The sequence below is a fragment of the Cervus canadensis genome, chromosome 23 (genome assembly GCF_019320065.1).
Source record: "Cervus canadensis isolate Bull #8, Minnesota chromosome 23, ASM1932006v1, whole genome shotgun sequence".
In the NCBI taxonomy this organism is placed as follows: Eukaryota; Metazoa; Chordata; class Mammalia; order Artiodactyla; family Cervidae; genus Cervus; species Cervus canadensis.
The window spans coordinates 4,223,714-4,251,205 of NC_057408.1; the positions used below are offsets into that span (position 1 = coordinate 4,223,714).

Sequence of the window (27,492 nt, forward strand, 5' to 3'; positions counted from 1 at the left end):
TCCAAGATGGAAAAGTATTCTATTGTATGTGTATACTACATTTCCTTCATCCATTTGTCTGTCAGTGGACACTTGAATTGCTTCCACCTATTGGCTATTATGAATAATGCTGGCTGATATGAACAGGAGTATGCAAATATCTCTTCAAGATTCTACTTTCAATTCTTTTGTAATATATGCCCAGAAGTGGAATTGTTGGATCATACTGATAATTCTATTTTTAATTTTTTGAGGAATCACTATGCTATTTTCTATAGCCGCTGCACCATTAATTTTTTTCTAAAGATAAGTATGTGGGTGGGAGTTTTAAAAAAACATTTGCTTGTGTAAAATGTCTTTGTCTTGCTTTCACTCATAGCTAAATGTGTTCTTTTCACCTCAAACATGTGAAGAGCTTGCCTCAGTGTCTCTGAATTTTAACATCAATTATAGAAGTAATACTGCCAACCATATTTTTGTTCCTTTGTAGGAAACCTAGGGTTTTTCTTTTTTTTCCTTCAAAGCTCTTTTTAGAATTTTTCTTTTTCCTTGAAATTAAAAAAGAAGTTCTCATGTTAAGTATAAATAGTGGGGCTCTGGAACACTGTGAACCCTTTTTGCCTGAAGAGACAGCTCTTTTGGAGTTTTTTTGTTTGTTTTCAACTTAAAGTTTTTCTCTCTTCATTCCATGTATTCTGATGTCCTTTCTGAGAAGCTCTATAATTCATGTCCACCCTTTCTTCCCTGTCCTTTTCCTCCTTGCTTGTTTTTATCTATTTATTTTCCAAGTCTGTCTCATGTTCCACTTTTTCTGCAGCATCCATTCTATCCTTTCCTGCCTCCAGTGCGCATTTCATTTTGCTGTGGATTTTCTACTTCCTTTGGTTCTCTCCTACCCCCAGTTCCAGTTCCACGCGTCATCTCAGTCTAAGGTTTTTGTTTGGTTTTTTTAATCTAATCACATGTCACAGAATCCATGTTGTTGTTCTTAACAGACATACAATCCCACATGTTTGTACTTGGGTTTTTTATTTCATTTATCTTTGGTTTATTGTAGTTGACATTTTTAGAGTTTTGCATTTTCCCTTAGATTTTCAAAATAAGGCTCCCCTATTCTGCAGCGCAGGACTTTTTCCATAGACGCTGTATTTCTTTTCTCCTCCCTTACGCTTGAATGAGAAAGGCTGGGTTTGGTTCTGGTGTTCGCCGTGCAGATCATCCTTAGAGTTGCTCGACGTGTGCTCAAGTAAAAGTGGCGTCTCCCCGCAGACCTGAAGCTGGTGGCTTCATGTGCACATCTCACATTCAATTTCCCGTATTTAGCAGGCGTTTGGTCTTCTAAGGAGCTCTGCTAGCCCCAAACAGAATCCTCTGTCCCTGCCACTAATTATCAGAAGGAAACTGAGTCAGGCTGTTCTGTGATTGGATGTAATCGTGTAAAAGCTCCAGTCCCGGGTTTGCACTGTCCTGAGGCTTTTCCTTCCCCAGAGGACTTTGCTTGAGAACAGCGTGCCTCTGAGGACTCAGGGACCCTCCTCATCTCCTTCTGCCCCTGACTCTGCAATGACCAGAGTCCGAGCAGTGCTGATGGGAGCTGCCGTGCTGCACAGGCGTGGGGTCTTGTTGGTAGTCACAAGCTGTTTGCCTCCCGACCAGAGCCAGACAGAGGGAGGGCTGCAGTTCAAGCTCCCTCCCCATCTCACCCCTGCCTGGGTCTTATGGGTAGGGGGCCAGACTGCTCAGGGTAAGTACAATCTCTTGGTGACAGCATTTTAGTTAATGATAAGGACCCTGCAGTGAGCTGTGATCTTCCTTCTTAGTGTTATGGGACTTATGTCTGCCTTCACGGGCATTTTTATGGGAGATGGAGAAAGGGTGTCTTGGTCACTGTTTTAACTCCTACGTTGGCACATTTTAAAGGCCTAGCATTGTGGTTCTCAATGATGGCTGTACATTGAAATCACTTGGGGAGCTTTCAAAATGTACCAGTGTCCTGGCCCCACCCTGGCCCATGACACAAGCCTCTCTGGGGTGGGCTTCAAATATCAGTAGCTTCAGAGTTCCTCCGGTGAGCAAGCAGGGCTGAGAACATTAGCTCAGAGCAGAGAGCAATGGACGGGCTTAGGTTCTCATTCAAGTTATGTACTGATGACCTTGGTCAAGTCCTTTCAGCTCTTTGTAGCTGAGCTTCCCCCATTCTAAAATGGGAATGGAAATGCCCGCCCCTGCTCTGACCATGTAAAGATCTAGTGGGATGAACAGCAGTTAAGAAGACAGAATCACCAAAAGTCTCATGACTTTGAGGCCAGCAGTACAGCACCCTGGGATGACTGTGTCACCAGAAGAAATAGAACACAAGAGGGAACAGGTTGTAGAATGTGATACCATTGCAGGGTCTGGGGCAGCAGGCAAAGTCATTCATTCATTCACAAGTAACCAGAACACGACAGGGAAGCCCCTATGAAAGCTGCCTATTCCGGATTCTGTACTAGTGAAGAGATCCCAACTACTTTTGGGATTTCTAGCAGACCATGGTTATATCAATTCAGTTCAGTCACTCAGTCGTGTCTGACTCTTTGAAACCCCATGGACTGCAGCACGCCAGGCCTGCCTGTCCATCACCAACTCCCGGAGCTTACTCAAACTCATGTCCATAGAGTTGGTGATGCCATCCAACCATCTCATCCTCTATCGCCCCCTTCTCCTGCCTTCAATATTTCCCAGCATCAGGGTCTTTTCCAATGAGTCAGTTCTTCGCATCAGGTGGCCATAGTATTGGACCTTCAGCTTCAGCATCAGTCCTTCCAATGAATATTCAGGACTGATTTCTTTTAGGATTGACTGGTTGGATCTCCTTGCAGTCCAAGGGACTCTCCAAAGTCTTCTCCCAACACCACAGTTCAAACGCATCAATTCTTCAGTGCTCAGCTTTCTCTATGGTTCAACTCTCACTTCCATATATGATGACTAATGGAAAAACTATAGCTTTGACTAGACAGACCTTTGTTGGCAAAGTAATGTCTCTGCTTTTTAATATGCTGTCTAGGTTGGTCATAGCTTTTCTTCTAAGGAGTAAGTGTCTTTTAATTTCATGACTGCAGTCATCATTTGCATTGATTTTGGAGCCCAAGAAAATAAAGTCTCTTACTGTTTCCATTGTTTCCCCATCTATTTGCCATGAAGTGATGGGACTGGATGCCATGATCTTAGTTTTTTGAATGTAGAGTTTTAGGCCAGTTTTTTCACTCTCCTCTTTCACTTTCATCAAGAGGCTCTTCAGTTCCTCTTTGCTTTTTGCCATAAGGGTGGTGTCATCTACATATCTGAGGTTATTGATATTTCTCTCAGCAATCTTGGTTCCAGCTTGTACATCATCCAGTCCAGCATTTCTCATGATGTATGCTGCATATAACTTAAATAAGCAGGGTGACAATATACAGCCATGATGTACTCCTTTCCCAATTTGTATACAGGTAGACATTTCAGTGGGAAGAGGGTGGCAAGGCAGGAGGCCTGAGAGGTGGGCATGAGACCCATCAGATCTGTGGGTGTGAGTGGACCTCCAGGGACAGTCTGGATTGATGGCTTCATGGAAGGTTCAAACTTGGAAAGTGAATAAGAGCTTGGGCTCTGATATACTATTCCAACTTAAAACATCATTAAAAGGAAGGAAAAAAGTTTGGTCTCTAGAGCAGGTAGACCCTGGGTTCAGATCCCGACTTTGCCATCACCCCATGGCCATGGGTAAGTTGCATAACTTCTCTGACCTCGGCTTCACCTTCTGTAAAGTGGGGCCATAACAGGACCTGCCTCACAGGATCGTTGTGACAATTAAATGAGACAGTACAATTAAGGTGCTCTCATCCAGCCCCCGATTTGCCACCTGAGGCCCCATATGCCCTTGTAGGTTTCTCGATAGCACTTTCATCACACACAAGGGACAGGCATTAACCAAGTCATCCAGGAGGACCTTCCATCACTGGAGATTCTGAGATTCAGCACTGAGGAGAATGATCAGCCAAAAGAAGCCGTGGGAGGGGTGCTGGACTGTGGGAATGACTGGTGTCACACTCTACAACCTGTTCCCTCCTGGGTTCTATTTCTTTTGGCGGTACAATCATCCAGAGCCAGAATCTTGTTATTTATTGTCTTTGAGTCTTCCCTTCCCATCACATCCACAGCTCACCACTTAGCAAGTACTATTTACCTTGACACGGTCTCTTGTACCAATCTTGTATCAGTCAGCTACTGCCACTTAACAAACAACCACAGAAGTTGCAGTTACAATCCTGTATCAATCAGCTACTGCTGCTCAACGACCAACCACAGAAATCTCCGTGGCACACAGTAATAAGTATTAAGATTACCTGTATGCACGTTGGCTGGGAGTTACCTGATCTAGGTTAGATTTGGGTGGGGCCCTCCATGTTTCTCTCATCCTCCTCCTGGGACCATCGGCCAGCCCACAGATGGTCTTCTCACAATGATGGAAGAAGCATAGGAGAGTAACTGTAAATACTTAAGGCCTCTGAAGGCTTGAGATCAGAACTGACACCCTGTCATTTCTGCCTCTTTCTACTGACCAAGGCAAGTCACATGGCTAACACAAAGACAAAGGGAAAGGGGAAATATATCTTGAACATAACCTAACCTACCACAGATTCTTTATCTTTCAACTGCCAGAGAGTTCAGGTTTTTATTTCATTCTGTCTGGACTTTTGCACTGGCCTCCTTTCTGGTCTCCACACCTATGCCATATTAACCTTCTAAAGAGCACAAGGTATGATGATGGCATCTCAGTGATTCCCCAGAACCTTCCCTATCAACCAGCACATGGGACCCGACTCCTTGGCTGGCTTCGGTTTTCCACACTCTAGCCCCAGCTTTCTTTTTCCCCACCCTGCCCCCATTTTCCTCTCCACCTCACCTACGCTGGGGTGATTGTTATTATTTAGCCACTACGTCGTGTCTGACTCTTTTTGTGACCCCATGGACTGTAGCCCACCAGTCTCCTCCCTCTGTGAGACTTCCCAGGCAAGAATACTGGAGTGGGTTGCCATTTCCTTCTCCAGGGGATCTTCCCAACTCGGGGATCGAACCCGAGTCTCCTGCCTTGGCAGGCGGGTTCTTTACCACTGAGCCGCCAGGGAAGCCCACTGATGCTGGGGACAGACTGGCAAATACCTCCCTGTTTCCCAAACGCCCATGTTACCCTCTCCACGCCTTGCCTGTTGTCATCGCTCCACCTGAAATACCCCCAGGCCCCAGGTCAGAATCCTAACTCTTCAAGGTGCTGATTTCCATTTGGAAGGAATAGCTCCTACCTCAGATGTCCTCCGAAGTCTTTTTACCTGGATGCACCCCCCGCCCTCTCTCTCACACACACACACTGGCTTTTAGTATCTTCTGTCTTATGTCACAGTTATGAATGAACATGTCTTATTCTACCCTCTAGAACAGTGCCTGGCATGCAGTGATGCACTGATATTTTTAAGGAGGATGAATGAATGAACGCTTCTAGTTTTTCTTTCCGCAGCCCAGTGCCGCGGCCAAGATGCCCACTGCTGGATGTATGGTCACCCTGCCTGTTGCAAGGGCATGATGTGGAGGTTAGCAAAAGAGATAGTTAGCCACGGGGAGGAGGTGATGACTGGGAAAGGTGTTGTCTCCCGTTTATCTCATTCCCTCCACCTCGGTATCTGGGTCAGTGAGGCAGGGCCGAGCATGCGTGCTAAGTCACTCAGTCGTGCCCGACTCTGTGTGACCCCATGGACTGTAGCCTCCCAGGCTCCTCTGTCCATGGGATTCTCCAGGCAAGAATACTGGAGTAGGTTGCCATGGCCTCCTCCAGGGGATCTTCTGGACCCAGGGATTGAACCGGAGTCTCTTACTTCTCCCGCAGTGGCAGGCAGGTTCTTTACCACTCGCGCCTCCTGGGAGGCCCAAGGGAAGGCTGCCGGGGCTCCTCAGTCTGGGGACACTGAAGAAGAGACGCCATGGCCAAAGGTCAAGGTGGTCTTTCTGCCCACCAGCGAGTCCTCCGCCTTCAGGCTTCAGCCATGGGTGAAGCCGCCTCCTTGCAGCAATCACCGGGTTTACCAGTTGCTCGGGGGCCCAGCCTTAGCCGGGAGGCGCCCTGGTGGAGCAGGGTGGTCCCCGGGCCTCTCCCAGCCCCGCGCGGCTGACAGGGTCTCTTGTGCCTCCGCAGAAGGACTTCACGGTGCGGGAGGAGCTGCAGCAGCAGGACGTGGAGCGCTGGCTGGGCTTCATCACCTTCCTGTGCGAGGTCTTCGGCACCATGCGCAGCAGCACGGGCGAGCCCTTCCGCGTGCTGGTCTGCCCCATCTACACCTGCCTCAGGGAGGTAAGCCGCTGCCCGGCCCTGACCACGCGTCTCCTGCTCCCGAGTGCCCCGAACGCGAGGAGGCTCGAACCACGTGAAGTGATAAATCACTTGGTTAAGAGAAACGGAACTCCCCTGGTGCTCCTGTTTACTCTAGCCAGGTTTTTGTTTATTGAGTTTACATGAAAGGAAATAGTTCCCCAAAGGAAAGTATTATGAACTCGGACTGTCGTCCGTTCATGCTCTAGAACACGGTCCGCGGCATACAAGTCTACAGAAAATATTGTTATCTGAGTGAATAGATCTTGGGGCTGGATGGGCTTACCGCTGAATTATTTGTTTTAAAAAATAGTTGCTTCTACGTGGCCTCTGAAAAAGAGGAAAATGAGGGTGATTAGGAAACTTCTAAGAAGCAAGAAGTCAGTGGGGGACTGTGTCCTATCAGGTACTGTAATCCACTTTGGAGGGTCACCCTTGGTGGCTCTCTGGGGTAGAATTGAAGAGACAAACATGGAAGCTTTTGATGTGTCCAGTGAGGGGCTTGTGGCTCAGAAGACAGCAATGAGAAGGGAACAGGACGAAGGCCATTGGCATTCCAGTTGTATCTTTGAGCTAGAACCAAGAGGACTTGCTGATGTGCGATACCCAGGAGGGAGGAAGCCGTGTGGGGTCCTCATTTATCAGTCCGCTGGCACCATTTCCTGAAGAGAAATAAATAGATTGGAGGTGAAAACCAGGGATTTGGGTGCCCATTGGCCATCCTCAGGCAGCTCTCTCTCTGCATTGCTCAAGTACAGTTGTCTGATGATCTGGAAGAGGTCAACCCTGGGGACATGGTGTCGACCTGTACCTGCTGCTGGGGACGCACCCCGGGGTGGGTGGGGGCGGCTGAGATGGAAGGAGGAGGTGGAGGAGGCTGACAGGCGGGAGACAAGCTAGAAGGGGCGATCAGTGCAGGCTTCATCCAGCAGGGACGGGTCAGCCCACACTTCCCAGGTGCTGGCCCCACCCACCCTCAGCAGCTGATCCCAAGGCGTGGGGAGGGGGCGGGAACCTCTGGGGAATCAGTGGGACCAGGGCAGAAAAGCAGCCTGGGTTTGGCAACAGGGAGGGGCGCCACGGTGTCCGCGGAGTGAACACACACTGGGGAGTTAGGGGAGGTGAGGGCGTGAATGGGGACAAGTTTTTGGAGAAATATTTCTGTGAAAGGTCCCAGAGAAGGGGGACTTGTCAAGAGATACTTTTGTGTTTCTGAAAGAACGATAACAGAGCAATCTTAAGAGAAAGGAGAGGGCATCTGTAAATGTTTTAAAAGTATCCATTTGTAGAAAAGTGGCCCACTCATTCCAGCCTGCGTGGGTCCACATGGAAGCAGAGCACGCAGGCCTCTCCTGGGTGCTGTGACCCCGTAAGCCTCTGCCACTCCACGGAGCCAGAGCTGCTTCTTGACAGAGGTACTTGAATTCAGACTTGTTTCTCAGATTCAGTCAATGGCCTCTTCCAACTCGATTCACTCTCCAGGTGTCCTCAGCTCAGACCACGGTACCAAGACAGGCCATGGCTATGCTTTGTGCATCCCTTTGGGATGTCTTGAAGTTAGCCCTCCTGGGGACAGGGAGCTGGCCCAGATGGCCTCTTGGGGTCCCCCTGTCCTTGGCTGAGTTGCCCTACACCCCAACAACCCACCTCAAGGCGGGGAGCAGCACTGTTACGGGGTGATGACCTGGATTGCCCAAACACGTTCCCTCTGTGTGATCTGGACACCTCCTGTTGTTGCTGTCACCTGCTCCCCCAGGCAGGAAGTGGGGCTGCAGCTGAGCCCTGGCCCTGGCTGCCGAGACACCTCTGACACCGCCTGAGGTAGTGCGAACCTTCTGGTGTGAGATCTGGAAGGTGCCAAGAGGTCTGCACAGACCAGAAATGAGGAGCCCCCCTGACACCCACTTGTTGGTTGCATTAAACTCTTCAGGGTGGTATCATCCAGGCCCGTGGTAAATTTGAAGGGTAAATAAATAAATTGTCAATGGCTCCCACCGTTTGGTAGAGGAAACCACTGTCCCACAATCCAGTCTATCTGCTTGAGGCCACATGGGGAGACCTCTGAATTCTTAGAGTCAGTTGCTGCCTCCTCCACCTGATTACACATACACGCATACCCAGGCCTGACCCACGTCCTTCCAAAGCAGGATGAGCCAGTTCTAGGATGTTTCTAGAAGCCATAATCATCGCTGCTGCCTTTCTCCGTGCTGGACAAGTTTAGGCTCTTCCCCCAGGGCCATGCAGATGGCTGACCCCAAATGTACAGAGCCTACCCTGCCCAGAGGTCCTCCCAACTGCCAGAACCATCCCCAGGCCAGCATCTCTGGCTGCCCACTAGACACATCCCAAGTCAAGCCTCAGAGCCTCCAACAGGATGTACCAGCAGCACCTCAAACCCTCCTGCTCAGTCCCTGTCCTCACGTGGCCCAGACCCAGCCTTTCTGCTCCCCCTGTGGCCAGGCAGCAGTCCCAGGGCTCCCCGATTACCCTTTCTCAGCATCATGGGGACCCCCACTCCATCCACTGCTTTGGCACACAGCCCCCCCCCCCCCATAGCTTCCCCTCCTCTCCTTTCTTCCATGCCCCTGAGTCAAACACAAATCCATGGGTCATCTTTGGTGCAAAGAGTATCATTTGGAACAAACCTAAGGAAGAAGATACAGAATCCTCAGTCTCAGGGTCTTTGGGCTCATGGAAGCCACCTTTGCTGGACGTGGGGCTCACTCAGATTGAGCCTGTGCTTTACCCCTTGAGGCTGGGGGACACCCAGCTCTCTGAGAGCTGCCCTGCCCTAGAACGAGGCCCATGAGCGTTTGCTTCCACACTCTGACCTTGTTGAATTAACCTTCCTCTCAAATCACCCAAGCTTGAAACCTTGGACTCTGTCCTTGAAGCCTCTCTCTCTGGCCCTGAAACCTTCCCTGCTGGCCCAGCTCAAGTCTCTTCTTCTGGAACCACCTCCTGTCCCCACTCCCACCAGATGCACCAGGAGCTCCTCCTGGGGGAGACTCTGCACTCCATCCTTAGAGCTCCATCCTTTTGACATCACCTTAGAGGATTCTTTAGTATTGATAACAGCTCAGTGGAAGGCATTGTCCAAAGCACTTCATACATTCTTCTGTCTCTTAACTGGGGCAACACCCTGAAGATTATCATCCCCATTTTCCAGAGAACAGAGAGGTCAGACAGCTTGCTCATGGCCACACAGCTCGTGGGAGCAGAGTCAGTATCAGAATTCAGATCTGACCGCCCAAGTCCCTGCTCCTAAACCTCCTGCTTCACTGCCTTACGAGCCGAACCGGAGCCGCTCTCGTTCTATTCTCGTCCATACCCAACGCCTGCTCTGTGGCGGAAGCCAAAAAGATCTTTGTGGAATTGATTCTGTTTTTGCCATAAATAGCATGTGCCAATCAGAGATCCCTCTTCAGGGGATGGAGAAGAATAATTTTCAGTGGGCTCTTCAATTGTGTAAGAACAAATCGTTTCTGCCAAGATGATTTTCCAAGGGATTGAGGAGTATTACTGGTGACCGGAAACTATGTGAGTCTCCTGGCCCTCCTGTTTACAACTCATATTTGCCTCATGAGCTCTTTTTAATGTTTTAAAATGTTTCTCGTGGTAAGAGCACTTGAGACTACTCCCTTATCAGATTTTTAAGTGCACAATACAGTATCCTTATCTGTAGACACAACGTTGTACGGCAGATCTCTAGAATTAATTCATCTGGCATAACTGAAATTTTACCCGATGATTAGCAATCCCCACTTCCTCCTTCCCCCAGCCTCTGGCACCTCCCATTCTAGTCTTTGTTTCTATGAGTTTGACTAGTTTAGCTGCCTCATGTAAATGGCAGCTGCGGTGTGTGTGCACAGCGCGTCCAACTCTGCGACCCCACGGACTGTAGCCCACCAGCTTCCTCTGTCCTTGGGATTTTTCAGACAGGAATACTGGAGTGGGTTGCTGTTTCCTCCTCCTGGGGATCTTCCTGACCCAGGGATTGAACCTGCTTCTCCTGCTTTTCCTGCATTGGCAGGCAGATTCTTCACCACCGAGCCACATGGAAACATGTAGTATTTGTCCTTCTGTAACTACTTATTACACTTGGCATAATGTCTTCCAGATTCAAACATGTTGCCCCATATTATGAATTTCCTTCTTTTTAAAGGCTGAATAGTAGTCCACTGTGTGTATAGATCACATCTTAAAATCTATTTATCTGTCACTGTACATTTAGACTGTTTCCACAATGGATGCTGTGAATAGTGTTGCAGTGAACACGAAAGTGCTAATGTCTCTTCCAGATCTTGATTTCAATACTTTTAAAGAAATACCCAGGATGGGATTGCTGGATAATTTTCTGTAGAAGTTCTATTTTTAATTTTTTTGTGGAACCTTCCTACTGTTTTTCCATTGAAGCTGTACCATTTTGCATTCCCATCAACAATGTATAACAGATCTAATTTCTCGACAGTTTTCACCTTTTGTAGTTATATATATGGGTGTGTTTATTATGGCCTTCCTAACAGGTCTGAGATGGTTTTGACCTGCATTTCCTTGATGATTAGTGACCTTGAGCATCTTTTCATATACCTGTTGACCATTTGTTTTGTCTTCTTTGGAAAAATGTCTATGCAAATCTTTAGCCTATTTTAAAATTCCGGTTATTAGCTTCTTTTGCTTTGGGGTTGTAGGAGCTCCTTCTGTTTTTTTGAACATTGTCAGATACATGGTTTACAAATATTTTCTCCCATTCTGTAGGTTGTCTTTTCGCTCTATTGTTTCCTTTGCTCTTCAGAAGCTTTTTAGTTTGATGTAGTCCCGCTTGTCTCTTTCTGCTTTTGTGATTTTGGTGTCATATCCATGAAATCACTGCTGAGACGAATGTCATGAGACTTTTCCCATGTGTGTTTTTCAAGGAGTTATAGTTTCAGGTGTTGTGTTGTGAGTCTTTAATCCATTTTGGAGTTTATTTTTGTATAGTATAAGAGTCCAGTTTCATTCTTTTGCATGTGGCTATCCAGTTTTCCCAGCATCATTTGCAGAGACCATGCTTTCCCTGTGTTGTTTTCCTGGCATCTTTGTGTGTATCCATTCCCTCTCCGTTGACCAGGCCTGCATGGATTTATTTCTGGGCTCTAAACTCTGTACCATTAGTTTATATGTTTATTCTAATGATTGTCGCTTTGGAATGTATTTTCAAATCAGGAAGTGTGGTGCCTCCTGACTTGTTCTTTTTCAAACTATTTCAAGATTGCTTTGACTATCTGGAGTCCTTTGTGATCCCAAATGAATTTTAGAATCGTTTTTTCTATTTCTGTGAAAAATAACACTGGAGTTTTGATTAGATTGCACTGAATCTGCAGGTCATTTTGAGTAGTATTGACATTTTAAATATATTAATCTTTGAGTCCAAGATCAGGAACAAGACAGGAAATGCCGACTCTCATCCCTCCTATTCAACGGAGTACTGGAAGTCCCAGCCACAGCAATTAGGCAAATAAAAGAAACAAAAGCTATCCAGGTTGGAAAGGAAGTTAAATTGTCTGTTTGTGGATGACTTGATCTTGTATATAGACAACCCTAAAGACTCCACACACAGAAAAACTGTTAGGACTAATAAATGAATTCAGTAAATTTGCAAAATAAAAATCAACATACAAAAACATCAATTGCATTTCTGTATGCTAACAACAGGGCTTCTTCCCTGGTGGCTCAGTGGTGAAGAATCCACCTGCAATGCAGGAGACACGGGTTCAGTCCCTGGGGCAGGAAGATCCCCTGGAGAAGGAAATGGCTACACACTCCAGTATTCTTGCTTGGGAAATCCCATGGACAAGGGAGGCTACAGTCCATGGGGTTGCAAAAGAGTTGGACACGACTTAGCAACTAAACAACAACAATGCTAACAGCAAACTATCCAACGAAGGAAATTAGGGAAATGACCTTATTTACAGTAGCATCAGAAAGAATGAAATACTTAGGAATAAATTTAAGCAAGTGGTAGACTTGTACATTGAAAACTACAAAATACTGATGCAAGAAATTGAAGAAGATGGCTCAACAAATACTGAGCCATCCCTCGACTGGTTTTTAATGCCATTCTAAGGACCTTTCAGCCTCCTCAGTCAAACTGTGACTGCAAGGCTTCCACACACAGGAGGGGTGTGATCAGTGTTTGTGGCCTGAGCTAAGGGTTTCGTCATCTCCCATCTCACCTGGAGCCAACCTGCAAGGTTTGGGGTCTGGCTCACCCAGCGCCTCCCCACATCTCCTTTTTCCTGACCCTGCAAGGCTCTCTGCTACCTTTGTGACCCAGTAGTGATTTTACTAGACTCCTCCAAGCTATCACTGACTACTTCTCTCTGGGCCCCTTACTTCAAGAGCTTTGTTAAAAATTCCTCTGCAGGGGATACTGGGCTGGCTTTTAACCCCTTACACTTGCATCTTCTGAGCCTGCTTTCCCCGGGCACCATTTCTGTCCACTCCCTCTCACCCTTCCTCCCTCTCCCGAACCCCCCATCTTCTCTCGATTCCCACCACCCTGCCCTCTTCAGAGTCTGGCAGCCATAGCCGGAGATCAGGAGGGGAGGAAGGGAGGCGGTGCCTCTGTCAGGAATCTCTCTGCACCCCTCTCTGACCCCCACCAACGCCTCCCTCCACTTGGCTCCCTTGCTCTCCTTCCCTCAGGCCCCAGAAACCCCATCTGCCCCTCCATGCCCTTCCTCTGAGGGGTGTCTCTGAGCGCCCCACCCCCACCCCCCAGGGATGCAACTGGCTGGGCTCCTCGCGAGGCTGGCAGGCACAGGCTGGGGAGGAGAACGCAGAGGGCAGGAGTCAGGCTTCTCAGGAAATGAAATTGCTCCGCACAACAATGAGAGGGCCACTTTTTTAACTTTTTGCGTGAGCGTGCATTCAATTGCTCACATTGTTTTGGCTCCAGGGGGAAATCTGACCTCGGAAAAGGCTGCAATGAAGTAGTGGGTGTGGGTGGAGATCCTTCACTATTTTCCTAGGGCCCAGAGAGTCAAGCAGAATATTCTTCAGGGGTACCTTTCCAATGAGACCAGTCCCCGCTTCCCCAGAGCAGGAGAGGAGGCTGTGGGTGGATCTAGCCAGGGCAGGGCCCTTTGTGGCTGGAAGACACAGGATGGCTGTGCCCCGGGTAGTGATGGACCCTAATACGGGGAAGCAGAGACTTGGAATGATCGTCCGTGCCGCGCAGGCCTCTCAACTGCATCCCGGAGCGGGTGCGGGGAGGGGGCGAGTGCCTGCCCCTTTGCACTTTGGGAAGTTTTTAAAAAAGACAAATTCTCAGATCGCTACTTCAACCAGTTAAATGGAACTTTCTGGGGATAGGGGTTTGAGGAGGCAGGGGAGTAGGGGAGATTTAAGCTTTCTGTGCGACTCGAATGTGCAGCCAAGGTTAAGACGTGAGTTTCATGAGACTGTGATGTGCGGAGGGCACATGGGAGGGGGACCGCCGGAAGAGCCAGAGAGACCTGAGTTTGAATCCCAGCTCTGCCACTTACAGCTATGAACGTGCGTGCCGAGTCGCTTCAGTCGTGTCCGGCTCTTTGCAACCCTATGGACCGTAGCCCGCCAGGCTCCTCTGTCCATGGGATTCTCCAGCCAGTAATACTGGAGTGGGTTGCCATGCCCTCCTCCAGGGGATCTTCCAACCCAAAGGATCAAACCCACATCTCTCTCTTATGTCTCCTACACCGGCAGGCGGGTTCTTTACCACCAGCACCACCTGGGAAGCCCCCAGCTGTGGAGCTGTAACCTAATTCTTCATCTTTTTAAACCTCAAGTTTCTATCTTGGCATGGGAATAATGGAAAGAACTCAATCTGCAGGTTGGTTTTAAGGCTTAAAATAAGTGAGATATTCATATAAAGCAATGTTGTGTGTTAGCCCCTCAGTGAGCTGACATGTTGTGAACTGTTGTTGAAAGCAAACCATATTCTAGGCATTGCTCAAGAGAAGTATCGCATCACAGGAGGCCCGGAAAGTCAGATCCACTCTCCTAACTGGGCACCAAGGTCCCCCACGATCACAACTCCTCTTCCTGGAGAATCTCTCGTGAGTCCCACAGCTGCAGCCACCCGGTTCCTGTTGTATTTCCACAAGAGATCTCTGACATTTCTCCTGCCTTAGCGTGATCTTCCTCCTCCTCCTGCCTGACTCCAGTCCACCTTCAGGACCAGGTTCACTTCCTGCCGCGTCCCCACCCCACCCTGATTTACTCTTCCTGCAGCATATTCTAGAGCTTTCCTCTGCAGAGAGCTGCTGACACAGGCCCTCTGGACATGTCCTTTACCAGTGGTTGTATTCATGCCTTGTGACCTCATTTTGGTTGTTTTTAAATTATTTTCAATCTTCCATTGGGAGCTGAGGATAGGCTGAGTCTCATCTAGCATGTAACCCTGACTGCATTGTGTTTAGGACTCTGTGTCCATTCGGTTTGAGACAAAGCTATTTTCTTTTTTTTTAATATTTATGTATTTGGCAGCTCTTAGTTGGCAGCACATGGGATCTAGTTCCCTGACCAGGGTTTGAACCCAGGCCCCCCTGCACTGGGAGTGCTGAGTCCTGACCACTGGACCACCAGGGAAGTCCCAAAGCTACTTTCTTATTGAACTGCAAAGTTTCCTAGTAGTCCTGGAAAGAAGGAGTGTAAGTTGTGATCCTCCTGCAAGGAGTTTGCAGTCCACTAGCTATCACATGCACAGTGGACTGTGAGTATTTATGATGGGTTGTACAAGTTGTACAAATACAGAGATGGAGGGAGTTTAGCAGTGTGGGCAGCCGCTGGGAGCAGAGAGGAGGGGGGACTAGAGCCTAAAGCAAAGTGGGCTTTGGACAGGAATTGGCAGGGAACAAGAAAGGCCCCCACAAAGGAGTTTGAGGGGAGGGCAGGGAGCTCAGCCCGTCTGTGTATAGAGACAGCCTGATGTGGGGAGTCCTAGGCTGGCCTTGGCTCACAGCAGGGGCATTCTGGTGGACACAAGGTGATACTGGGAACCTCTGTCTCTGAGAGCGTTTTAAGCTGGAGAGCAACACCACAGAGTATAAAGGAGAGTTTGTTTATTCATTCAACAAACACTGAGAAAGAAAATGCTACTTCTTTACCGAAACGAAAAGTCTTTTAGACACTTCCTGCTCGATTCTGTGCCCAGATTAAAGTCAACTAAATCTGGGGCACTCCCTAGCCAGAGAGACCCACGAGTCACTTGGTGCATGGCGGAAAGTACAGTGCTCAAAATAAGGTGAGAGTGGGAAGCGGGAATGTGGGCGCCCAGAAGGCAGATGAGGCAAGATCTGCCTGGCAAGGGCACCTTAGCTGAGAGCAATCTGACTGCACTGTCAATCAAGCAGGCTAAGAAGCAGGAAGGGAAGGGCTGAGAGGAAGCTTGAAAATTCAGGAGAACCTTCCTCCTCCATGAGCAGTTTATTCCAGCCCTCGTCTTAGGCATAGACCCCGTGTGGAACGTTCCTCTGACAGTGTACCCCTCCCTGAGCAGGTACACAGGGCCTGGGCACCAGTTTAGCCACCAGTCCCTCCAGGGCTGGCAGCTGCCGCTATGAATACCCAGGTTAAGCAACCATGCCTGTAACCTCCGCAGAAATAACTCCCCACCCTTTTTGTACCCTCCAGAACTGCTTTTTGTCCCCTTCTTCCACTTGGCAGCCAAGATGCTCTGTGGGGTGACGCGGCTGACCTACTCAGACGGCCCCCAAAACACACACACACTGATGTGCCCTGATCTGAGGCTCCCCTGATCCTTGACCTCCTCAAGATACAGCTCAGGGCTCACCCCCACCGCCAGACCCTCCCTCAGCGCCCCCCTCACTGTCCTACTTCCTCAGCCAGACTCTGCAAACTGAAATGTGAAATTTGAAGCCAGTGTTCCCCTTAGCAACCATGGTAACACAGGATCTGATAGAGAGCCTGGAGTTATAAAAATACCAGCTTCCACCAGACACTGGTTTCCAAAGGGAAACCAGTCTCCACGCCAGAACCGTTTTTAAACCGTCTTTAAAACTCAAAAGAGATTTCCAAACCCATCTCAACATGGCTCAGGAGGGCATCTCTTCAATTCCGCTTTGGAAGGCGGGTGCCGGTTGCATGCTTTCGGTATTTTCTCTAAGAAATTTAGAAATGCAGAAAGGATGTGGCTCCCTGAGAATCTGGTAGCTGTGTTAGGATGTACAGGTGGGAAAGGTTTTTCTTAAACGGCAAATATTCAACATTTTTTTTAAGGTTTAGATCTAATTGCCGCAGCTCCTTCCCAGTTCCCTCCCAGCCCCCAGCCCCATCAATGCTCCTAATTACAGAGGGGAAATGATTTGATCTCTGTCCCCTTCCTTGAAGACAGTTTTAATTAACATAACCGTTTTATAGCAGGAATTCTACGTTTAAGCCCTGGAGTGGCGAGGTAAGAGAGTTGGCTAAACTCTGCTCAGGGCCGAAGAGAGGGGTCCTCCAGCCCCTCCCCTCCCCCACGGAGCCCCCGCGGCTCGGCCTCTCGCCTTAACCCGGCGCTGCCTGCAGGGGGCGCCCCGTCTTACGGGTTGGGGGTGGGGGGCTCTTCCTAGAGGCCGGGGGCCTCGCCCGCCCCAGCCTCCAGATCCGCCCCTGCAGCCCTGGGTGGAGGGGCTCTCCCCGCCTTCGCCCAGCTCCCCGCTCTCCTCCTGCCTTCCTCTCCTCTCCTGGGGCCATGCCTTGTAATTTTGAAAAATATTTTAACTCAGTAATTAATGTCTGAACTTCAAGAGGCCCCTGCTTTCTGCAGAGTCTCGCGGAAGGCCGGCGGGGGGCGACGGGGAGGGGCCGGGATTCGGATTTTTTTTCTAGGCTGGCGAATGGAAGGTGGAGGATAAATTGTTTCTCGCTGGAGTTGTGGGTATGAGATACACACACACACATATATATGTACAACGTGTACATATACGCATGCATCTACCCATAGATCTTTTAAATCCTTTGGATTTTAAGGAAAGGAGGCTTCCCTGTGGTGTTCTCTCAGTGGGCTGATGTCAGAAAGAGCCTGCTCAGCCCGCTTGGGAGCAGGAGGAGAATCAGGCTGGGACAGTTTGAGTGTGTGTGGGAAGGAGGGGTAGGGGAAGGGGAGGTTGCTGGGAGGGAGAGGGAATGATCTTTATAATTAGAGGATAAGAAACCAGGCATTGTGGGGTAAAAAAATAGCCATCATAACTTCAGATAACACAGAAGTAAACAAAAACAACGAAGAAGCCCATTTCCTACCCACAGGGAGGTTGTAAGTAAGCAGCCCCACTGATTGCTGGCCTGGTCGGGACCCATCTGCACCCCCACGGAACAGCACCCCAGGGTTTGCCCATCCCCTATCCCAACTCGGCTAGGCCTTTCTGCTCCAGCTCAGGTCCCCTCCACCTAGGAGTTTGGGTGTCTTTGAGTGTCAAGGGTTGATTGGACTGCTGGGGCCTGGGCCTGAAGGTACTGTGCGTGGCCCTGCCCTTGCAGAGCTGCTGTCTCCTGGGGAGGAGAAGTGCCTAAACCACACATAGCTCTCTCCAGAACACTCACTGAGCTTCCTTTAACTAGCTCCAGCTATCAGAGTCAAACCATTTAAATCTAGCAGCGGCCAATGCACCCCTCCCCCGCCCCGGCCCCTGTCACTGATGCCCCTGCTGGGTAGGTGACATTTAGGCGTCACTTGTTGGTCTGAAAACCAAGTTAGGAACCACCTCTTCTCCTCTTTTCTGTCCACCTCAGGTCCTAGCTAGAGCCCATTCCTTACAGAGGACTCCGTTGTCACTGGCGCCGGCAGTGACAGTTGGTAGCGGGTGGCCTGGGCCAGGCCGGTAGGGAAGGGTGTTATTGTTCTGTCGCTCAGTTGTGTCCAACTCTTTGTGACCCCATGGACTGCAACATGCCAGGCTTCCCTGTCCATCACCATCTCCCGGAGCTTGCTCAAACTCATGTCCATTGAGTGGGTGATGAGAGGAAGAGATGGTCTTCAGAGCCAGAAAGATGTGGGCAGCTTACCCACTCTGGCCCTCAGTTCCTTGTTGGAATGAGGATTAATCCTAATTTAGGAGATTTGCTAATTACAGGTTGACTTCCTCCCTTCCTTGTAGCAGGACACACAGAACAAAGACTTGAAAAACAAAAGCCATGGAATAAAGGGATCAGTCAGCAGCATATCTATATCGTATAAAGTAAAGTGCTTCTCAGTGAGAAGTGTGAAGGAACACAGTAGATTCCGTCTCAGAGCCCTTGTCCTTGCCATTTAACCTGGGAGTTGGTCCTTCCAGGTATCCTTCCAGGCCTCTTCTGGGTGGGTGTCAGTCCCTCAGAAGGATCCTCTCAGAACATACTCATTGCCGCCTGCTTTCTTTATCTCCACAGCCCTGATATCTGACTCCACCTGGGAGTTTTCTTTGTTAACCTGCTTGTTTTCTGTCTCCCCAACTAGCATGAAAACTTTCTCAAGGCCGGGACTGGTCTACTCTGTTCATAGCTGTATCTCCAGTGCCTGCCATGGCATAGGTGCTCAGTAAATTCTGTTGAATAAATTAATGAAATAGAATGTCTAGACTGAGCGAAGCAGGAAACAACAGTCGCCCTTCTAGAGTTAACTGAGGAAGATTTCTCAGGGGAGATGAGTCCAGAATCCTTGAAGAGGCAAGGTGAGGAAGCCGGGTGGGACTGGCTGCTCGTGGTCCCTAGAGATGAGCTCAGAGTGAGGGAGGGAAGAGGAACACTCCCCCCGAAATCCAGCTCAAAGGAACGTGCTCGCAATGTGAGCAAAAACTGCTGTCAGCCAATTAAGCTCCCCAAACGCTGTCCCCACATTTCGCTCCAGCTAAGAGGTCTTTCAAAAAACTAAGATCATGGCATCCGGTCCCATCACTTCATGGCAAATAGATGGGGAAACAAGGGAAATGGTGAAAGACTTTATTTTGGGGGGCGAGAAAATCACTGCAGATGATGACTGCAGCCATGAAATTAAAAGATGCTTGCTCCTGAGAAGAAAATCTATGACAAACCTAGACAGCATATTAAAAAGCAGAGACATCACTCTACTGGCAAAGGTCCATATAGTCAAAACTGTGGTTTTTCTAATAGTCATGTATGAATGTGAGAATTGGGATCATAAAGAAGCCTGAGTGCCCTAAAAATTGATGCTTTCGAACTGTGGTGCTGGAGAAGACTCTTGAGAGTCCCCTGGACTGCATGGAGATCAAACCAGTCAATCCTAAAGGAAATCAATCCTGAATATTCACCGGAAGGACTGATGCTGAAGCTGAAGCTCCAATACTTTGTCTACTTTGATTCGAAGAGCCAACTCATTGGAAAACACCCTGATGCTGGGGAAGACTGTGGGCAGGAGGAGAAGGGGACAGCAGAGCATGAGCTGGTTGGATGGCATCACGGATTCAATGGACATGAGTTTGAGCAAGCTCTGGTAGTTGGTGATGGACAGGAAAATTTGGCGTGCTGCAGTCCATGGGATTGCAAAGAGTCGGACACGCCTTAACTGAACTGAACTGAACATGGCTTGGTTGGCCGAAGCTCCCTGATGGGGTCTGCAGAAGGCCGTATTTTGACTCCCAGATGAAGAAAGGTCGAGAGAGAGTAAGGGTAGAGGGACGGCGTGGAAAAGATAAGAGAGAAGAAAATCACAGAAAGGGGTTGGCCGTGGGTGGCCAGGATGACAGGCTGCATGACAGAGCTAAGAACGGCATCCACAGACCAAGGAGGGGGCAACCCCAGCAGGGCAGGCAGCTGCCGGCTCCTGCTCACAATGGCTTAACATAGCCCGGCCCAGTCGGGGGAAGGCACAATTAGCTCATTCTCCCATTGCCCTTTTGATTACACTGTTCTCAGGACTGCCATTTCTGTAATTAAGACCTTGTCCCTTACTCAGAGGTATTGAAACATGAAAGTATTTGCTGAATCTGGTTTCCCAGGGTTAAAAGCCAGACTTAGGAAATGCAAACATACATTCACTAACTAATTATCCTTTAATTAAGACCGAAGCCCTGCTTAAAACAATTAGCTCCGGGAATTGAACAGTAGGTACGACTCTACTTTTTGCTAATTGTTCTCCCCTGATCGCCAGGATATGGCCAGTCTCGGGGGAGGGCAGGAGGTTGGGGTGGCGGGGGAACAGCAGACGATGAATCCGTCTGCCGCTTTCGGTCTGGACTGGACCACGCTCAGCTTGCTTTGGAAACGTTAGTCAGAGGAGGTGTGGGGAAGAGCGAGGAGGATGTGGTTTGGGCAAGGGGAGCCGAGAGGCTGGCTGCCCCAGGCTTGGACGCGAGCCGTGGGAAGTCTCAGAAGCTACTGCCGGCCACACCGAGGTGGCTCGCCTGGCTGGAGCTGAGGGCGTGGGCCAAGGATTAGCTGACTGGAAAGCAATTAGGTGAGGTGGGGCTGGCTGGGAAAATACCTGGAATCCCAGGGCCAGGGTTGAGACTTGCTTGGGTCCTGCCCAAGGCAGGAGACCACGTGGGCTCCGGGGCGTGGAGGTGCCCTCCAGTGAGGCTGCCTGCTACTGGCCCACCCGGCCCATGCGCTTTCTTGCCTCTTGCGGATGAGAAGTGGATTCTCCAGTGTGGGGAGTCCAGGAAACAGGCCGTGTTCTGGTGACTGTGTCTCCTCCACCTCGGTTGGCCTGCCCCCGCCCTCCACCCCCCGCCCTCCACCCTCCGCCCCCACCAGGTGCCTAGGACTTTCCTAGGCCAGCCTGGTGCCATCAGATAACCTCCCTGTTTTCTAGGTAGGAGGGATGTGTGTGTAGGGTGTTACCCTTCCAGGGAATTTACTGCTTTGAAAGGAGAGGTTGGGAGGAAAAAAAAAAATGTGTGCCCCAAAGGAAAAAGTGATGCTCAGAGTTCTGTGGGAAGGGAGGGAGATGACTAACCCCTTCAGGGGTCTCCTCCGAAAATACCCATAGGCCCGAAGGCTTGCAGAGAGCCCCTGGAGCCTGCCCTCTGGGAACCTCTGCTCCAGAAATTAGGATTTTCATCCAGGCAGATGGTCAGAGGAGCCTTCCAGACCGGCCTCAAAGCGGCAGCGTCAGGATTCCCAGGGCAGACCCAGTGCTGATAAAGACTCACGTGGATTCCAAAAGCCCCTGACAGCTCACTTTTCCCCTCCCTGAGTAGAGATCCTAGCTCATGCACAAGCTTTCCTCTCCACTCTCCAGATCAGAGGTCAGAAGACTTCTCTAAAAGGCCAGAGAGTAAATATTTTAGCTTTGCAGGCCAAGAGGCAAAGTCAAGTTTAACCACATCCCTGCTATTTGGACTGCGCTGAGCAGCAGTGCGAATCAATGAGAACGGTTTCTGTAGAAACTGCTCAGCTCTGCCTTCGTAATGGGAAAGCAGCGGAGATGATATGTAAATGACTGAGAGTGACTGTGTTCCAACAAAACCTTATTTATGGACACGGAAATTTGAATTTTATATCATTTTTATGTGTCATGGAATATTATTCTTTTGACTCCCCCCCCCCCCGAGCTATTTAAAAATGTCAAAACTCTTCTCAGCTCATGAGCCCATAAAAAGCAGGCTGTGGGCCAGATTTGGCCAGTGGGCTATAGTTTACGGACCCCCTGTGTAAATCTGTGGTTCTCAGCTGGGAAATTGCCCTGCAGGTAATGTTGATGCACATTCAAATTTGGAAATCGCTGTCAGGGAGGAGAATTGGCGGTTTCTCAGGCAACGCTGATGCCGAGGAGAGGAGGACTGCACCAAGTAGGTCTGGGCTAGTCTGAAATCCACCCCCACCTTACAGGTGGCAAAACTGAGGTCCAGATGTGACTTAGCTCTCTCATATGAACCCAGGGAGGCTGTCTGTTCCAGGATGCAGAGCTGGGTGGTTTTCTGTCTCTGGTTGCCTCCAGAGGTTACCGTTCTAGTGTGTGATGCCTGAGGCTCTATCTGAGACATGGGAAACGCACATGTGTCCCCTGGAGTCCCAGAGTGACAGGGCTCTGGTGAGTCACTGTGAGGCATCCCCCTGCTGTCAGTCAACTCCCTCCTGACCACCTGCCCTGTGCTTTAGAGAAAGTCCCTGCCAGCTTCGGGGATCCACAGAGCAGGCCAGAGGGAAGCAAGAAGCCTCCCCAGTGAGAAGGGAAATGGAAAGAACAAGGGCTTGGACGTCAGATTTACATGATTTCAAATGCCACGCTGTTTGTACTAGCTGGGTGCCTGAGGCAATTACTTAATCTCTTTGGGCCTCAATTTTTCCATCAGTAAAATAGGGAAACAGCCTCTACCTCTGCAGGGTTGTCTTAAGGATTGGTGATTACGTCTGTCAAGTGTCTGGCACACGGTACAGAGCTTTTATGGTCTCTTTATTGGCCACTCTGACATTGAGCCTTAACCACAGAGCTACTCAGCCATAGCTTGGAAAACCACGGAAAAAGGCAACACCTGAGACTGTTGCTGTGTTGATCTCTCTGGCCTGCGCTTTCTGTGACATTTCATTGTTGATTTAGGGGTAAAGCTTCCGTCCAGGATTTTTCCCTGGGGATGCTTGGGTGGGTGGCCTTTGGGTCCTAGGAACCCACTGACATTGTATGCTGACATCTGTGAAAATGTGCATTTTTCTGGGAGAGGTGTCAGTTCTCATCAGATCCTCAAAGGGCTCCATGTTCCCCCCCCCCCGCCCCCGGCCCACAAAAGAAAGTTACAGGACACGTATCTATAAACACAATGCAGAAGAGAGCACCAGACTTTTGAGGCAGATTCCTGGATTTGGAAATCAGCTCCCTGACCCTGCTGACCTGTAGCCCTGGGCCCATCAGAGGTCAGCTAATTCAGATCTTAACTTCCTTTTCCCATGAAAGGAAACTCAGAGTGGGCAGCCAAGAACAGGCAAGGCTCTCAGGGGCCAGGTGAGCAAGGGGTGTCACAGGAGGTCACTCTGAGGGTCAGTGTGTTTGTTTCCAGTTTAATACTGGGTTGGTTTTTTTAAAGATGTTTTTGAATGTGGACCATTTTTGAAAAGTCTTAATTGAGTTTGTTACAATATTGCTTATGTTTTGGTTTTTCTGACCACGAGGGGTGCAGGGATCTTAGTTCCCTGACTAGCGATCGAACCCATACTCACTGCATTGGAAGGTAGTCTTAACCCCTGGACCATCAGTGAAGTCCTGTAGATACTGGGGATTTTTAAGTGGCCAAAACTGAGCTCTGGTGATAAGGAGGCATTGTGGTGAACCTTGGGGAGGGTCAGTGAAGAGATGGAGGGCAAGAGGGCTGTGGGGTGTGACCAGGTTGTCGCTCTTGGTCAGGGCATCGGAGCTCATGTGCCCGTGGTAATTTGTATAAATCCGTCTCACTACATGCTTAGGATCTGTGCATGTTTTTGCATGGGTGATACGTCAACCAAAAGTCCTCTCAAAAAACATTTAGCTGAGAAAACTAGAAACACAGTTTAAAATCACCACCACCCCACCGTGGGATTTTTCTATATCATTTTGCAGTTAAGTTAGCAGTGAGCTTGAAGAAAGAGTAATTTATATATAAACATAAATAAGAGAGTAAGACTTTAAAATAATCCAAAGGCCAGGTTTAAGCATCTTTCTTCTGCACCCAAGGTGCTGTCTAAGTCTGCTTACGTAACTTCTGCTTGCTTTAATTATCTCATGGCTGTCTTGGGCCTCTTCATGGCCATGGTGGATGGACCTGGCCTATTTTGGGCAGCCTGCCTGCTGGGGCGGTGACTCTGCTCAGCATACCCCTGATGCCGGAGCATTGCCTACAGAGAAGAGCGTTCTCTGCTTCTTCCATCTGATCGATTTCTCTTCTCTCTCCCACTTCACAACCCTCCCTCTTCCTAGTGGTTTCTTCTTAACCCACTAAACCCATCTGCAGGGGGGCAGGCCTTCCGTTGACCCCACGTTCCCCTTCAGAAGCCACCCCATTGCTCTCTTCCCTTAGAGCCAGAAATTTCAAAAGAATTGTCTCCCCACGTGGTGTCTCTGGGTTGCTTCCACCCTGTCCAGCCAAGAACGTGGTCCCCGTCCGCATCATCGCATCCAGAGGCCTGCTCGGGCCTCTGCGCTGCTGTTAGAGAGAGAAGGCCCCACAGATGAGTTGTAAACCCATGACAGTAACTGTCTTCCAACAAAATGTTATTTATGGATGCTGAAATTTGAATTGCATGTAACTTTTATGTGTCACAAAATATTGTTCTACTTTTGATTTTTTTTGTCAACAGTTAAAAAAAAAAAAAAGTGAAGACTGTTCTTAGCTCGCTGGCCCCATACCGAAGCAGGCCACATGTGGGATTTGGCCGGTGGACTAGAGGTTAGCCACCCCTGATCTCAATCTGTGGTTCTGAACTAGGGGCAGTTTGCCCTGCAGGGGACATTTGGTAGTGTCTGGAGGCATTTTTGGTCGTCGTGATTGGGGCTGCGCTAGAGGCATCTAGCCGGAGGGGCCAGGGTCCTGCCGTGCACAGGAGGCCCCACAGAAAAGAATTGTTTGGCCCGAATGTCAGTTGCGCTATGGCTGAGAAATCCTGGTCTGAACGATCTCATCTGGCCTCAGAGCTTTCAATACCCTTGCACCCAGTGCTCTCAGATGTTATCTCTGGCCGGGACCACTCCTTTGACTTCCAGACCCAAATGGCCAAACCCCCTCCTCCCTCTAGCTAGCCTCAATCTTGGTAGATGAAACCCCTGGCCACCCATTTTACTCAGGCCAGAAACTCAGGAGTTCCCCTTCAGCTCAGTTCTGTTGCTTAGTCATGTCCGACTCTTTGTGACCCCGTGGACTGCAGCACGCCAGGCCTCCCTGTCCATCACCAACTCCCGGAGTCTACTCAAACTCATGTCCATTGAGTCAGTGATGCCATCCAACCATCTCATCCCCTGTCGTCTCCTTCTCCTCCCGCCTTCAATCTTTCCCAGCATCAGGGTCTTTTCAAATGAGTTCCCCTTGATTCCTCCCTTTCCCCGCCCCCGCTGTTGTCAACAAATCCTGTAGCTTCAACCACCATCCATGCCCCCAAATAGGCAGCTCATCCCTCTGTCCTGTCATGCCACCATCACCTTGGACTTGGGCTTCAAATGACCTCAAACTGGTCCTCTCTCTACCTCTTTGCCCCACTTTTCTTCATCTCAGATGAAAGGCTTCTTGGAAGGCAGGTGTGCCGCCACCGGGGACTCACAGAGGTGTTTCCAAGCCAGTGCCCCTCTTAACTGGGTGTGCTAGGCTGCCCAGGCCCGGATGAGACTCCGGGCTCAGCCCCACCTGGAGAATGTCTCACCTGGGTCCTTGCATAGGTGGCAGGTACTCTCACAGATGCTAGAAGGAAAGAGAGGAACAGGATTGGCTTTCTTTTTTATGTCCCCCTGAAACTAATCTTTCTCGTCATACTTCACATAATGCGTGTAGATGGATAATATGTTTGTGGGTGAGTGTGTAGATACGCACATGTAGGCTGGCTCCAGATACGTGTATCACCTTGAGTTTAGTGTGGGAGCCCTCGCCAAGGGAAGTGTGTTCATCCTTAAGTTCTTCTCCAGAAGTTCATTTGATGGCCTCTTAGCCAGAAGCGTGGAGAAGTTGATGTCCTTTGGGATTAACTAAAGGACAGGCAACACGGCTAGTGGTGGACCGTGAGTGAGACCCCTGACGAAGGCCTGGAAGCTTGTGGCCACAGGCAGATGCTCAGGGCACCTGCAGCACTCACCCCTGACCTGCACAGACTCTAGATGCACATCTCCAGGCCTGGGTGCCTCCACTGGACATTCCCCTTTGGCCCGAAGACTCAAGGACGTCCCCGACCGGCCGCCACCCCGTCAGTTCCCAGGGACTGCGGGCGGCAGCTCTTGCAAAGTTCTTTTCTCCCTCTTCTCTGTCTCAGTCACCTTTCACCGGAATTGCCCCACCAGCCTTCTTCCCCAGGCTCAGCGCCCTCTCTGTGGTCTCCAGACTGACGGGACTCTCGGGGGTCACTGCCTGGAACGTTCTTCCCTCCCCCCGGCTCCTGATCCCACTCTTTCCCCAGCTCCACCTCAGAATGTCAGTTTAGACCTCCCCCAGGAAGCCTCTTCCGGGCTTCTCCCCACACAGATGAAAATGGTCCTTTCTACCACCCACCCCCGCACCACCCTTAGTTCTGAGCAGAACTGAGAGCTGCCGCTGATAAAGCCAGATATGCTCTAAATACGTCTCATAGATTATCTCATTTAGTGCTACCCACCCCCCACCCCGACACACACACTTTCCAGATGAGGAAACCGAGATGCAGAAAAGTTACCTGTGCAACATATGTAGCAGGTGATGGAGTCAGGATTAGAACTCAGGCAGTCTCACTTTACAGGCCCAGCTGCCATCACTGGTCCACTTGTGTAAAGTCTGTCTTCTTTATTAGATTAGTAGGTCTACGAGTGAGGACAGGATTCATGTTCCTTGCTGAATGAATGAGTGAATGATGTTCTGTCCCTTCAGACCTGTGTGTCACTGGTGGGGCTGTGTCCAGGGAATAGAGAGGCTCTTCTGAGTGACTTGGCCCCAGCCAACACATGCTTTCCTTCAAACCCAATGCACGGGTTTCCTGAGAGGGCCCGCTGGGTGCAAGTTCCCATGTGAGCAAGAAATAGTCTAGGTAGACTCTAGACTCCATGTAGAACTGGGCAGAACCAAATAACTGCCCCCGGGCTGTGAGTCTTAAGGCTTCTCCCTCCAGGGATGTTGGGAAAAGAGGTCAAAGAAGGTTTCTAGGGGGAGGCACATCTCTCAGCCCATCTTGAGGGATCCAGTAACCAGAGCCAAGGGGAGAGAAGGCGGACCCAGCTGAGTCAGTGAGGAGCAAAGGCCAGAGGCAGATAAGGACCAGATGTGTTCATAGATGGCTTTGGCTGGACCGGAGGTCTGTGGGGGCGGGGGGGGGGGCGGCGCGAGGGGGGCAAGGCAGGAAGGGCCCCTGGGGAGGAAGTAGCAGTGGGCTGAGCCCTTTATCCCTCACAGTCTGTTGGACCAGGTAACGATGCATGGGTAACACAGATCATGGATTCGCATGCTCACTCACCCAAAGAGATCATCTCAATTTAGAAAGAGTCACCTATTATGAAAATGTGTACTCTGCTAAGGGCAAGGCTCGAAACCCAAGCC

At 49.7% G+C, this 27,492-nt stretch overlaps 1 protein-coding gene across 6 annotated transcripts in view; it reads left to right on the top strand.

Annotated features, from left to right (window-relative positions):
- The window catches only part of CTIF (cap binding complex dependent translation initiation factor), a 314,234-nt gene that overhangs the window by 264,747 nt on the left and 21,995 nt on the right, over positions 1-27,492 (top strand). For all 6 annotated transcript variants that reach the window (XR_006264915.1, XM_043444062.1, XM_043444066.1 and 3 more), the window contains exon 10: positions 6,188-6,343. Coding sequence is in view for 5 of the 6 variants with exons in the window: in XM_043444062.1 (XP_043299997.1) it covers positions 6,188-6,343 (156 nt within the window). In the remaining variant the exon portion in view is untranslated. The remainder of the gene's footprint in view (positions 1-6,187; positions 6,344-27,492) is intronic.